This window comes from Danio aesculapii, chromosome 8, assembly GCF_903798145.1.
Source record: "Danio aesculapii chromosome 8, fDanAes4.1, whole genome shotgun sequence".
NCBI classification, from domain to species: domain Eukaryota; kingdom Metazoa; phylum Chordata; class Actinopteri; order Cypriniformes; family Danionidae; genus Danio; species Danio aesculapii.
The window spans coordinates 35374717-35389986 of NC_079442.1; the positions used below are offsets into that span (position 1 = coordinate 35374717).

The 15270-nt window shown below is 36.1% G+C and overlaps 1 protein-coding gene across 1 annotated transcript in view; it reads right to left on the reverse strand.

Annotated features, from left to right (window-relative positions):
- slc44a5b (solute carrier family 44 member 5b) overlaps window positions 1-15270 on the reverse strand; it is a 48461-nt gene that overhangs the window by 10874 nt on the left and 22317 nt on the right. Inside the window, 10 exon segments of the mRNA XM_056463845.1 lie at window positions 467-570; window positions 943-1037; window positions 1900-2162; window positions 2277-2364; window positions 5902-5994; window positions 6121-6220; window positions 8029-8160; window positions 11253-11330; window positions 11333-11364; window positions 11447-11530. Coding sequence (XP_056319820.1) covers window positions 467-570; window positions 943-1037; window positions 1900-2162; window positions 2277-2364; window positions 5902-5994; window positions 6121-6220; window positions 8029-8160; window positions 11253-11330; window positions 11333-11364; window positions 11447-11530 — 1069 coding nt within the window.

Here is a 15270-nt window from a genome sequence, read left to right on the forward strand (position 1 = left end):
CATCGTATTTTTTTCTTACTATGGAAGTCAATCATTATCAACATTCTTCAAAATATCTTCTTTTTTGTTGAACTGAAAAAAGAATATCATTAAGGTTTGGAACCATTACAGGGTGAGTAAAAATTGTCAATAAATCTTTCATTTTTGGGTAAACTATCCCTTTAAACTCGCTGTAGCCACTGAGATAGTAGCCTGTTTCTCTTCATTTTGTATGTTTGGTGATTGTTTGTACTGTTCTCACGTGTAGATGGATTGGATGTTAAGGGTGTGTGTATGATTTTATGTTCTGCAAAGCAGGAACCTGCTGAAAAACAGCATTTATTTATCAGGCCCGATTATCTTTTAATCTTTTCCTGTTTAAAAAAATATAAATAAACAACAAAAAAAAAAGTTACCACAGTGAAACATCTTTCAGTTTGTTTTTAGAATAAAGTAATGAAATGCCTGAAGAAGCGAACTGACTCACCATAATGTAAGCATTCCTGTTCATGAACTTGATGAAGTGCTCGAGGCACCAGAAACAGCATTTGAGGCAGCACAGCAGGAAGCGTGTGAATGCATTGTGAGCACCTGAAACAAAGAGCAGCATTACTATAACTCACAACGCACTCGACGGTAGCATACACAAGAGTTTTCGCACAGTCAAATATGTCTTCCTATGTTTATCAAAGATACTCTGATCAAAATAGGATGAAATATTGTAAGAATTTAAAATATCACTCTTCTATTTTAATACAATTATAATGTAACTTATTTCAGGAAGTCATTACTCTAGTCTTCAGTGTCACATGTCCCTTCAGAAATGATTCTAATATGTGACCCTGTACCTCAAAACCAGTCATAATTTTCAGAAATGGTGAATAAATAAGCTTTCCATTGATGTATTTCTAAGTAATGAGGGAAATCAGTCGAGCTTCTGAAAAATCGAACGTGATCTTATACCTTTCAGTTTGTGGTCGAGATACTCCAGAATGATCCGGATGAACTGGACGATGGACAGGATCAAAGCACCAAACGCCAGAGAGCCTGTATGATACCTGGAACAACATCATTTCACTTTTCAAAATTTGTTGTTTTTAAATGTGCTACACAAACAAAACAAAAACACAAGACAAAGGATAAAAGAAACAACAACAACAACACAATACACAAAAAAATAAAACAAGACACAAAATAATTAAATAAAAAAACACACAAAAAACAAAACAAACAGAACACAATGAAACAAAAGAAAAGACACAACAAAAGATAACAAAACAAAAAACAACAAGACAAGACAAAACAAAGGATAAAAGAAAACAAAAAACACAAAAACAACAACACAAAACAACACACAACACAAAAACCACCAAAAAAACACAACAAAAAAAAATAAAGCAAAACACAACAAAACAAAGCAACACAAAACGCAACAAAACACACAGCAAAACCAAAAAGTAAACACAACAACACAAAATAAAACACACAAAAGATAAAACACAAAAAAACTAAACTAAAAACCTACAAAAATACAAAAATAAAACAAAAACAAAACACAATGAAACAAAACAAAAGAAAAGACACAACAAAAAAAACAACAAAAGACAAAACAAAGGATAAAAGAAAACAAAAAACACAAAAACAACAAAACAAAACAAAAGATACAGCAAAAGACAAAAAAAACAACAACAAAACAAACAACAAAATAAAAACAAAACACAATAAAACACAAAACTAAACAAAAGAAACAACCAAAGATAAAACACAACAAAAGACAAAGCAAAACACAACAAAACAAAAAACAACACACAAAAAAACACCACAAAGCACAACACAACAATTGTAATGCAATTTAAGTCCTCCGTTCACAGGAATATTTAATCATCCAAAGAGCTTCTAAGAGCTCAGATGGCCACAAACCTTAAAGCCCTGCCAAATGATGAAGCCAAAGGGCACGGTGGGATGTCTGCCGGCTTCCTCAAGGCCCAGTAATACGAGGCAAAAGCCCCAGCGAGGGTGCACTGGCCAAGAGCGATGGTGAAATTCACCAGCCACAGGAAGACCAGCAAATTACAGAGCTGGAGAACAAAGATGTAGCGGTGGTACAAACTCTCCCCACCATAGAAAGCAAATGTGCATTGAGAGCCCGGACACAGTTTAGTCACGTTTGATTGGCTAAAAGTCTGAAACACAAATACAAAGGCACACAAAGAATCATCAATATGACCCATGTGAAATCTGTAGCAATATGAATAGACACAAGTTCTTGTTTATCAGATGGTAAGATGAGAGATTACCTCTGGGTCACAAGTGAGGTTGGTGTATTTGCAGTCAGGTAGTGTTGACATTACTTTGTATACGGCCTCGCCAGACGATGCCAGGAAACTGAAACAAGTTGTGGTTAAGGAGAATTAAGTGCAAACTGAAGTGTAATTTCTGTCACCAAACATTCATTCATTTTCTTTCGGTTTAGTCCATTTATTCATCAGGGGTCGCTACAGCGGAATGAACCATATCCACCATATGTTTTACACAGCGAATGCCCTTCCAGCTGCAACCCCATTACTGGGAAACATCCATACACACTCATTCACACACATACACTACGGCCAATTTAGTTTATTCAATTCACCTATAGCGCATGTCTTTGGACTGTGGGGGAAAACAGAGCACCTGGAGAAAACTCACACCAACACGAGGAGAACTGTCACCAACAGAGCTGCTAAAATAACAATTATTCAGACACTACAGGTAGTTTTTGCCCAATATATTAATATCTACATGACCCTTTTCAACCACATTTTAATTTAAACCTCATAATTCTAGCTATTTTCTCAAACTTATCATTATTTTTTCTCATAATTCCTTTCCATGTTTACCTTGCATTTTCAAGTAAATATATGAAGAGTTCAGATGCAAAAACCTCTAAAACGCCATCTAAACATTTCTTCTTAAATGAACATTTTTCTTAGGCTCTTGTGTGTAGGTTCAGTAATTTCACTTATTTGATGATAAATTAGCTATTTGCATTTCCTTTAAAGCAAAATAACTGAACAAAAAAATATAAGGTTGAGAAAAAAAATTCAGACTTAACTGGCTGCAGAAGCAGAAAACAGGTCTCTAAATTGCGTAGCAGTGGTTGAATTTAAGAATAAAGCAAGAAAAGTAGATGGATTGCGTACTAAGCAGCAACAGGAAAATTCGTTATTGAAAATAACAGGCCAAGATGACATTTAGAGTCTTTTGCATCTGAACTCTTCATATACAGACCTAGAATACTTCTGATTTTTGATTTTATATATATATATATATATATATATATATATATATATATATATATATATATATATATATATATATAATATATATATATATATATATATATAAATATATATATATATATATATATATATATATATATATATATATATATATATATATATATATATATATATATATATATATATATATATATATATATATATATATATATATATATATATAATTGGTTTTACATTAATATTATTAACATTAATACCAATTTAAATTAAAAATGGTAACTCCTGCTATTATTATCCCATGGATCTGAGGTACCATGAACTAACAACCAACAGTTGCACTTTTATCAACTACCATTGACAACAGCCACAGCCATGTCACCCTGCAGCCCAACACCAGTTACTCACTGAAGCCAAGCAGGGCTGAGCCTGGTCGGTACCTGGATGGGAGACCACATGAGAAAACTAGGTTGCAGTTGGAAGTGGTGTTAGTGAGGTCAGCAGGTGGCGCTCAACCTGTGGTCTGAGTGAGTCCTAATAGTGAGGGGGCGCTATATTGTCAGTGAGCGCCATCTTTTGGATGAGACGTTAAATCGAGGTCCTGACTCGATGTGGTCATTAAAAATCGCATAGCACTTCTCGTAAAGAATAGGGGTGTAACCCTGGTGTCCTGGCCAAATTCCCTCATGGCCTCCCAATCCTGCCCATCCACCGAATTGGCTCTATCACTGTCTCTCCACTCCCCCCATAGCTGGTGTGTGGTGAGCGCACTGGTGCCGTTGTACTGTGGTGTGGCTGCCATCGCATCATCCAAGTAAGCTCTGCACACTGGTGGTGGTGTGGAGAGTCACCCCTCATGATCGTGAATCACTTTGGGTGTATGGCCATATACAATAAATGCACTATATAAATACACATTACACTACATTACATAACAAAGGTTAATAAATGTGCGCTAGATAATACATTAAGAGATGTTAAACAGTGTGACCTTATTATAAAGTGTTACAATACAAAATATTTAAAGAGCCCATATTATGGGTTTTTGAAAATGCCCTTCCATGTAGTGTGTCACACAGCTCTAAGTGAAGTGAAATATCCAGCTAAGGCTTAAATCTGTAAGTGTACAGTGTTTAAAACTATTGATTCATCTATAAAAGAGTCGACTCATAGTGCTTCAAACGAGTCGTCTTGATAACGAGTCATTAGGTGTTTCGCGATGACGCAGCTACGAAACACAAGTAGTTGGGCGCACAAACCTGGGAGATTTGAAACCTGCGGCCCCGCCCACTAACAGAAAAAAAGTCACACACACACACAGAGACACACACAGACACTGGTCGAATGAAGTCACGCTGTGCAGATGGATATTATGGACAGTCTAATCAAAGATGAAACATCAGCAATATAGCCCAGCCTTGAGCAGTTCTGAGTGCTTCTGAAAACTATATGCTTTCAAAGAAGACTTCATCAGTTTGTTAAAGGAAGGATCAGTATAGACTGTCAGAACATGGATCAGTTTCTACCCCCATTTCACCAGTGTAAGTACGTGCGATTAAAACTGTTGCCTCGTTTACTCTATCTTGCACATGATGTATTTAGTTGTGTTTTGTTACTTGTAACCGCGTGTGCTGTATCAGGTTAACTCTTTATATTCTCATATCGCGTGTAAAGCCACGTTGAAAGCGACGCGTGCCGCTTTGATTACGGATCGTCAGCTGTTTACACACATGCAACGGACAAGTTTCAAAATATTTCAGCTCAATATTATTGTCTCCTCGTGTGTGTAACGCACGGGTATTCGCGGATATAACAGCGCCGCTCCTCTATGGACGCGCCGGCCCTGTGTGTGTGTGTCTGTGTCTCCTCGTGTGTGTGTAACGCACGGGTTTTCGCGGATATAACTGAGCGCCGCGCCCTCTCTATTCAGCCGCTCCTTTATGGACGCGCCGGCCCTCTGTGTGTGTGTGTGTGTGTGTCTCCTCGTGTGTGTAACGCACGGGTTTTCGCGGATATAACTGAGCGCCGCGCCGCGCCCTCTCTATTCAGCCGCTCCTTTATGGATGCGCAGGCCCTGTGTGTGTGTGTGTGTGTGTGTGTGTGTGTGTGTGTGTGTGTGTGTGTGTGTGTGAAAAGAGCAAGAAGACTGTGACCTCCTCGCCAGTTCTTGGACTTTTTGCTCAATAAAATAGTTAGTCGTCAGTATTTTCTAGTCCATCGTCTGTGTTTACATTCACCCACTGGCAGCCAAAATCCACTATGAAGCGTGTATGCACTGTGACTACTTTTATATTGTAGATTAGCAGCTGGGCATTTCACTCTGTCTGGCGCTGAAGCCTTGTCCGTGTCGACCAATCGCAGCAGGCTGTCATCGGTCCAATCAGCGAAGATTAGCTTCGCGCTGAGGAGGGGTTTGGGAACAAATGAATCGCTGAACGATTCATATGGGAGTCGCTGGGATAATTAGGTAAAAATAAATGCAGATTATAAGACCATCAAAGTGTTTTTTGACCTTGCATGCATATTAGACTGTTGTTGGAGACCCTTACAACCTAAATATGACCCTATTTCATGTATAATATGGGCTCTTTAAAATATCAAGTTATTTCTAACGAAAAACAAATAAATATATAGACAAGGATACACAGCTGTAACAGCCCAGTATGCAATACAGAGAGCCAGCAGCAGGAAGGTGATGATGGGATAGAAGAGTGTTGACATGATGCAGCCGATCGCCCTGTAGCAAACAGAGAGAACAGTTTAAATAAGATCTGACATCTTTGTTTTAGGCTATTCTATTCAGTTCTTACAAAACACCATTAAACAAAGTAAGATAAAGAGAGAAAGACAGATAGAAACGTACTTGCTGCCCTCTTTCAGAAGAGCGATGGCAATGCGAACTCTGTTCCTCAGGAATATCAGCACTAAGATGATGATGGCTTCAATGACAGCCAAGGAGATCACTGTGGAAAAACATCAAGCCGTCAATCACCTCTGTCAAACTGAACTCTTCATAACCTTCATCAACTTGACTGTGTGTGTTGCTTGGTTAGAAATAATATTAGACTTAACGGTGCTACAGGGTAAGGATTTTATACAATGATAATTTTTTATGGCTAATATCGCTAAGCTAAAAAAACATGCCTACCTACATCTACCTATGATGCAGAAAAGATAGTTCATGCTTTCATGATCTCTAGACTGGATTACCGTAACGCTCTGCCTGGCATCCTCTATTAATGAACTTCAGTTAGAGCAAAATGCAGGTGCCAGAGTTCTTACCAGGTCACGAAAATACAATCATATATTTATAACCTCAACTGTATCTTCCTTACACTGGCTGTCTGTTAAGTTCGGTATTTATTATAAAACATTGGATCTTACCTAGAAGGCTCTAAACAGTCTAGCTCCCATTTATTTAATCAACCTTCTTTTTTCGCTACAATCCCACTCGCTCTTTAAGATCCCAAAACTCAGGGTTTCTGGTAGTACCCCAAAAAGCAAAGTCTAGTAAAGTAGGTTGAGCGTTTTCATATCTGGTTCCTAAACTCTACAATAGTATTCCTAATGTTTCAAGGCTATACAATCCCACTGACTCGTTAAGATACCAAAACTCAGGGATTCTAGTAGTATTCCGAATAGCAAAGTCCACTAAAGGAGGTTGAACGTTTTCATATCTGGTTCCTAAACTCTAGAATAGCATTCCTGATAATGTTCAAGCCTCTACAATCCCACCAACTCTTTTAAATACCAAAACTCAGGGCTTCTAGTAGTATCCCAAATTGCAAAGTCAACTAAAAGAAGGTTGAACATTTTCATATCTGGTTCCTAAACTCTAGAATAGCATTCCTGATAACGTTCAAGGCTGTACAATCCCACTGACTCTTCAAGATACCAAAACTCAGGGCTTAGTATTCCAAATAGCAAAGTCCACTAAAGGAGGTAGAATGTTTTCATATCTGGTTCCTAAACTCTAGAATAGCATTCCTGATAACGTTCAAGGCTCTACAATCCCTTCAACTCTTTAAGGTCGCAAAACTCAGGGCTTCTAGTAGTATTCTGAATAGCAAAGTCCACTAAAGGAGGTCGAACATTTTCATATCTGGTTCCTAAACTCTAGAATAGCATTCCTGCTAACGTTCAAGGCTCTACAATCCCAAGGACTCTTTAAGATCCCCAAACTCAGATCCTCTGATAGTCTCCCGCATAGCAAAGACCACTAAAGAAGGTTGAGTATTTTCATATCTGGTTCCTAAACTCTGAAATAGCATTCCTGATAACATTTGAGGCTTAGACACGCTCTCTAAATTTAAAACTATTTATCTTTTTAATAAAGCATATACGCAATGCATCACATAATCACATGATACAGCTAAATACAACAATTTAAATGTATTCTTTTCACACTAACTTTGATATCTCTTGTGAAAAGTGCTATACAATTAAACTTCAACTGAACAACTTGTAACAAAACTACAAAAAAATACTTACTAGTTTGTCTTTAAACACATGTAGACTGATTTTCAACAGTGTGAATGGTAATATAATTATTAAATTGTTTTAATTCTTTTAAACATTTTATTACTTGAATCCATATTGAATCAGTCTCTTGTATATTACTTGTGCAAGAGTGAACACGAGCAATACATTGCTGGTTGCAATTCCCTTAATGTGTCGCTAATATAAAGTGTTTCTGAATTCTTTATTATAACTTCTACAGCTTTACTTAACTACAAACTCTCATATCCTGGAATAACTGAACACATCTTACTGAATATAAGCCAGGTTTGGCTCAACTGCAGATAAACTCGGAAGTCAGTCTGGAATCCAATGTCTGAGATGGTAACATCCGAATCCGGTTTTCCCTTCAGTGAACTGTACTCCCAGTAACAATGCCAGATTCCTGAAAGAGACCATCAAGACAGAGTGGCTGAACGGAGTGTAGAAATGTTCATAAAGTGACAATCAATTCCCACTTTAAAAAAGGAGATTGGATGTTTGTGAGAATAGAAAAGAAAATACAGCTGTAGCTGTCGTTTATGCATCAGTTGCATACAAGATACTCATTTTACAATAAAATGAGACACACAAAATGCAAATAAAAAAATTAATAATCTGAGTGGATAAATTCTATTTCTGTTAGATCTGTCAAATTCCATTTTAAAGAGATATTTTTAAGAGTGCTGGAAACTGGAAACTTTTGAGAGCCATTGTAAAAGTTGCCAGGATTGCGGTTTTCTCAAACAACTGCAAAAAAATGAGGTTGCGGGTTGTGTTTTTTGGTGGAGGGGGTTACTTTCAAAACATGCCATTGTTGGAAAAAGTTTATTGCTCGTGAATTAATTAATTTCTTAATGGGCATTAATCCCAGAATTAGTGAGTGTGAATAAAACCGTCTGACGACTCTCCACATATTAAATGAGCGGAACATCAGTAATCACGTTTACATGGACACCAATAATGCGATTTTAATGCGATTAAGACAATACTCTGATTAAGAGTCTACCATGTAAACAGCGATTTCTGATTAATTTAATCCGATTAAGGTTATAATCAAACTAAACAGAAATCGAATAAGGACATGTGGAGTATGCCGAATTTAGGGGCATTATTGGAGTGCAGTACAGACATGGAAACGGCTTAAATATTACCACAGGTAGGACTTTTCGCCATGTTTTGCAACAGGAGATACACACACAGCTGTTTGACACTATTCACTGCACCTATGAGTCAGTAAAGGTCCACGGACACCTGCATCGTGAAAGGCGGAGGTTTGTTTTTCTCCCATTCGGCGTGCAGTATCAAATTCCATTAAAACAACACTCTTCCACCAGTCCGTAATTCATTCTCACATCCAATACCTCAGTTTGTCGTGGGGGCATGAATGAAATGTTCTGGAATGAAAGTGAAACTGACAAATTGCAGTTAATTATTACATGAAATGTGAATGGCGCTGTGACGCAATGACGTCAATCGATCTATGTGCTATAACATGTAAAACGGGATCATGAAAATAACATTCAAAAAGCAACTCATGTAAACAACTTAATCATATTATTTTCTTATTCAGATTAAGGCAAATCACTTGATTACTGATGTCCATGTATAAGTAGTCATTTATGCCCAATGACAAAGGTAGGCCACCAGAAGTGTTGTTTGGACTGCATACAAACAGGCAACATTGTGAAATGACAAGTACACAGAGCAAATTATGGGAAGTGTCATTGATAAGCAACAAAACAGGCTGAAGCAAAAGTCTTTGTTGACGATCCCATTTTACACACAAAAAAGGAAAATCTGCTGCCATTCAAACCATCACTGTGGATGTTCTCTTTCTTTACTGCTGAAATCTATTCAGCACAACCCGAGGAAGCGTGGGAAGAGAACACACATTTTTGAAAAGAACAAGTCTGCCAAGACTGTTATAGCTCTATTCAGTGGTTCCATTTCAAAATTAAAATCTGTTCAAAATGCTGTATTTATTATATGTTTTGTGTATCTTTACAAAAGAAAAAAATGTTAAGTTCATCAAACAAGTTAGAATAATAACCTCAGGAATGGCATTATATGGTTAATTAATGTTGGTTGATTTCTTTCTTGGTTGATTTCATATTGATATTTGTGTGTTTATCCAAGGAGAAAAGGGAAAAAAAATATTTAGACTCCCAAAACTCTGTTCAGTGGTTCTCTTTCAAAATGAAAATCTGTTCAAAATTTTATATTTCTTACACGTTTTGCACATCATTATTACAAGAGGAAGAAAAGCAGGAAATCATTTTTAAGTTAATCAAACAAGCGGAATAATAACATCAGCAACAGCATTATATGTTTAATTAATGTTGCCTTTCTTGGTTGATTTCATATTGATACCTGTGTGATTGTCAAAAGAGAAGAGGAAAAATTCTATTTAAACTCCCAAACTCTGTTCAGTTGTTCTATTTCAAAATTAAAATGTTCAAAATTTTGTTTTTCTCACATGTTTTAAACATTACAAGAGAATAAAATAAAAAAATGTTAAGTTCATCAAACAAGTTATAATAATAACCCCAGCAATAATGGTTAATTAATATTGCCTTTCTTGGTTCATTTCATACTTGTGTGTTTGTCAAAAGAGAACAGAAAAAAATGGACAAGGGAAAAAATGGGCTATTCTCCATTCCTTTTGAGCAGGTTTTGAGCTGTTATTTGGCTGAAAACAATTTTTTGGACCTGGCAACCCTGTCCACACTAGGGCAAAAGAAGTATGGAAGTCAATGTCTACCAGTCTCCAACATTCTTTAAAATATCTTCTTTTGTGCTCAACAGAAGAGAGAATCTCAAATAAGTTTGGAACCGCTTGAAGTTGTAAGATAAATAGTGAGCAAGCCTTCATTTTTCATGATCCAAGACCTGTGAAGAGATGATGAAAACCATAGAGGACTTCTATAGGGCTCTGTAATCCTGGACCAGGCTGTATCCTGAGCAGATGCTGTGGTGATCATAGAGGAGTGGAGAGCATGAGACTGATTCCTAAAAGACCATTGACAGACGAGTCTCCGCATTGATCCAGTGGGCCGTGAACGACACACACCCTGCAGCTTCTCCACGATGGACGTCCAGCGTTCTCCAGCCTCGCTGCCTAAACTGCACAAGAAGTTGGCCAGAGGACATTCTTGAGATTTTTTTTCCTTCACTTTGTCAATTGGTGATGTTTGTTTCCTCGTTACTGTCGCCACTGGTTTGCTTGGTTTGGGGCTGTGCGTTGATGGATTTGCTCTTCACTAAACTGAACTAATCTGAACTCTGAAAACGGACTGATGCATTTCCAATTTACTAAAACTTCTATGTTAAGCTGCTTGACACAATCTACATTGTAAAAGCGCAATAGAAATAAGGATGAATTGATTTTTTCGGGCAAACTATCCCTTTTGATAAATCACAATTGATAAAACCTAAAGTCTAATATATGAAAAAGTTTTGTTTGATGTTTGGTACAGTTCTCTAGTCATTACCAACCGTATCCCACAGCCGCGATGACTCCAAAGATAACCAACCAGAAGAGAACGCCGGCGGTAAACCTCAGCAGCAGAATAAGACCAGACTGACCAGCATACTGATCACCAGACCGCTGGAAACACCCAGAAAACCACAACTCAGCAACAGCATATCAACCTACAGCATTTCTTAAAGCTCACTAATGATATACATACATTAGAATCCAAAACCACGAGCTGGCGTAATCCTCAAAGATCTTGGTGCCCACTTCCTTCGCATCCAACAAGCTGGTGATGCCACTGTAAAGAATAAAACCATTAAAATATAAAAACACTGACTGTAATGAGCAGTTTATGAGATGGTTCATGTCTATCTCTCTCATAAACATGCCATATACAGTACATATTTTATAAAACAAGAAGCAAAGATATATTAAAGTTAGTCATTTAAATCTACAGTGCTCAGGTGGATGTTTCACACAGGTGTTACTAGATGTTGCACACACACGTGTTAACTGTGTAAATAAAACATCAACTCTGTTCCTGTATCCTCCATTCATGAAAAAGCCATGTTTTTTCATGTATCGCTGGAGGACAAGGGTTTATTGTTTAAACTGATGCAGCTGAAAATGATGCTGTGCAGGACAAAAGTACAGTCTGTGCAATGTACCATACTGGTTCAATATTTTACACACATTTTAGTCCACTAGAAATGTTTTAGATATAAAAATCTCCAGGCTTTCTTGCCATCCCACAGACTCCTTTTTATTTAGATTAAAACACATAAATTTAAAAGATTATAATATGGTCAGTTTGTGCAAGTGTATAGTGAGAAAAGACTAGAATAAACACTACTGTTCAAAGGTTTAGTGTCAGTGAGGTTATTTTAAGGAGATTTATAGTTTAAATTTGCAATAATGCACTAAATTGATCAAAAGTGACAGCAAAAAGACATTAAAAGCAGTGTTGGGAAAGTTACTTTTGAAATTTATGCATTACAATATTAAGCTACTCCCCAGAAAAGTATCTAGTTGTGTTACTTAGTTACCTTTTATGGTAAGTAATGCGTTACGTTACTTTTGTGTTACTTTTTATTACCTGGCTGAGGCTTGATCTCTTTCTGAACTTGTTTTTTTTTTCTTTTTAACAATGCACTGTATAACCTACACCTACATTTACCTTTTAAAAACACATCAAAAAAAATATATTTTAGGTTAATATTATCTGAGAACTTCCTTACCCGTGTATACAGATTATTGAAATTTTAAAGCAATGTGTTTGCTACTTTTGTACTATTTGTACTATTGTACTATTAAGTAAAATCACTGTCCATTGAGACTATTATCCCCTTTTCTTTTCTTCGATCCGTTCAAAATAAATGAACACATTCTCTCATTGACTGCGTGATTCCCTGTGACTCCTTTAATTTTAATTAAGCAGTTTATTTTTTAAAAGCTAATTAATTAAACTAAAGTAACTCATGTTACATTTTCAAAAGAGTAACTCAAATATTATAACTTATTTTTTAAGTGCAATTACTTTAATGTGTTGGAGTTGTTTATTCCAATTATTGTGGAACCAACATCACTACTTGCTATACATTTTTATACACATATACAACTCAACTCAACTCAATTTTTTTCTACAGCACTTTCAACAAACCACAATGGGTACCAAAGTGCTGTACAAAAAACACATAAAACGCATGCAAATATACACAAAAACTAAAATACATAACTCACATCACATGATTAAAAGCTAAAGAAAATAAGTGTCACTTATTAACAACACACTTATTAACACTTATTATACACTTATTTAACAAGACACACTTTACATGCCAATTTGCACATAAAGCTGCACATATATGTTTGTATATAGTAATAAACACGTACATACACTTGTCAATTTGTATATTCCATTCACTACTTACTTGTATTTTTAAAAAATATATTTATTATTTGTTTTTTGTCCTGTCTCTGTTATCCTGTTGCACTAGAAGCTCTGTCACGAAAACAAATTCCTCGTATGTGTGAACATACCTGGCAATAAAGCTCTTTCTGATTCTGATGTGTTACTTTACTCGTTACTTAGAAAAGTAATTTGATTACGTAACTCGCGCTACTTGTGATGCGTTACCCTCAATACTGATTAAAAGTGTAATGTTGTATGATTTCACAAAAAAAAATGCTACAGTATTCACATAGAATCTTAAAAAAATTATTGCATTTTCAACTAAATTCATTCATCATGTGACATTGTGCCATCACAGGAATAAAAATTAAATGTTACAATACATCAAAACGGAAAACGGTTATTTAGGTTTCAGTAATATTTGATTGTTCTTTTATTTTATGTTATTTAGGTTGTTACTGTGCCTCAGTGAGTACATTTTGGTATTCTATGACACCACCTCTTTGAACAGTAGTGTGTTTAAAGTATTTTGCAGCAAGTAAGCTTGTTACATGAATATGTTCTACAGTTATGTGAAGCTCATTGATTTAGGTGAGGTATAGTAAGCTACTGAACTAGCTTATCAAGCTACAAGCAACACTTACCAAGCAGGCTGTAAGTAGCTCCGTTGAACTATTGTTTTAATAAATGTAACTACCTACCATTAATAGGTGTTAGCTTTTTTGTTTATCTACATTGATACCAAAAAAAAAGAAAAAAAACATCTGCACATGGCTCAAAGAATCATATGAACAATTGATAACAAGTTCACATAAGAGATCAATTAGCACCTGTTTGGATGTAACCAGAAATAAATACTTGATTTAATAAAAATGAAAGAAGTTAACATTTTGTCATTTTTCTTAGTTCCTCAACATCTTTCATGATGCTGAAAACTATAGTTAGGTTTAATTTAACGTTTCTGTCAAACTCTGGATAGACAAGCTTGTGTTCTCAGAGTTTTGTTAACAGCACATGTGCTTCTAAAGCAAAGAAGCTCCTGTTGAATGAACATTTCAAACTCTTAGTTTCAACTTTTCAACAGTAAATGTGATCCCCTTTGCACATCAAGCTCTCTGCCATATATTTACCTTTAAATTCTTAAAGGAACACTCCACCTTTTAAAAAATAAATTGGCTGAGTGGATTTAAAAATATCTCAAGTCAACTGTTTACTCTAGGAGACTTTTTCAAAATGAGTCTTTTCAAAAAAAGCTGTTCCTTAAAAAAGCGCCTTTCAGCAAAGAGACATCTGAAAGGCGTGTGAATTTGTCAGTGACCCTCAGCTTTGACGAGCAGATGAAAACATTGCAGGGTTGTTTTCTCTTTTTTTTGTTCTACAGATTTTTTGAGAGGTGCAGGTGCAGAATGTGTGGTGTATAAAGTTAGTCTGTAGATAAGCGAAGGACAAGGTCGAGTTTCAAAGCTGACAAGAAATGAAGACCTTTCTGTTCCTTGCTGCATGGCCGTAACTTTGCTACAAAAACAGAAGCATTGTGCACGTTACAAAAAACACACATGAAGCAGAAGAAACCTGGCTTTCTGGAAACAGGTAAAGCAAATGTTGATTAATGCATAAAAGTGTCCATTTTCTGTGAGTGATCCGGAATTAAAGTGACATTATTAGGGTTTATTCATGACATTATCTTGCATTTAAAACCAGCTATGGTGCAATGACTAAAGTTAAGAAAATGTCTAAGAACATATCTTAAAGATATTAGTTATAAGAAACCTGCCCGCCAAAAAAAATACCTTCCACTCTACGCATTCACATCAGGGCTATTAAAGCAGCAGCAAACTCATGCAAACATGCACAGCTCAACTTAGTTGCACGGCTTCAAAAGGCATACTCTCTTTGACTTTGATAAGGCCAAACGTCATACCCAGATAATACTGTCCTCTCCTGCCTAGATGGAAAGACAGGATATTTATAAACAAATGTTTACCTGCTGTATCTACCTATTCAAATGTAGATATTATTAAGAGGAAATGTTCAGCTCAATTTGAATGCTTGTTTTTTCAAAGAATCCTTCAAAATTGAAACACATCATTGTTTAAAAACACTATTAGGGAATTATAAACATTGAT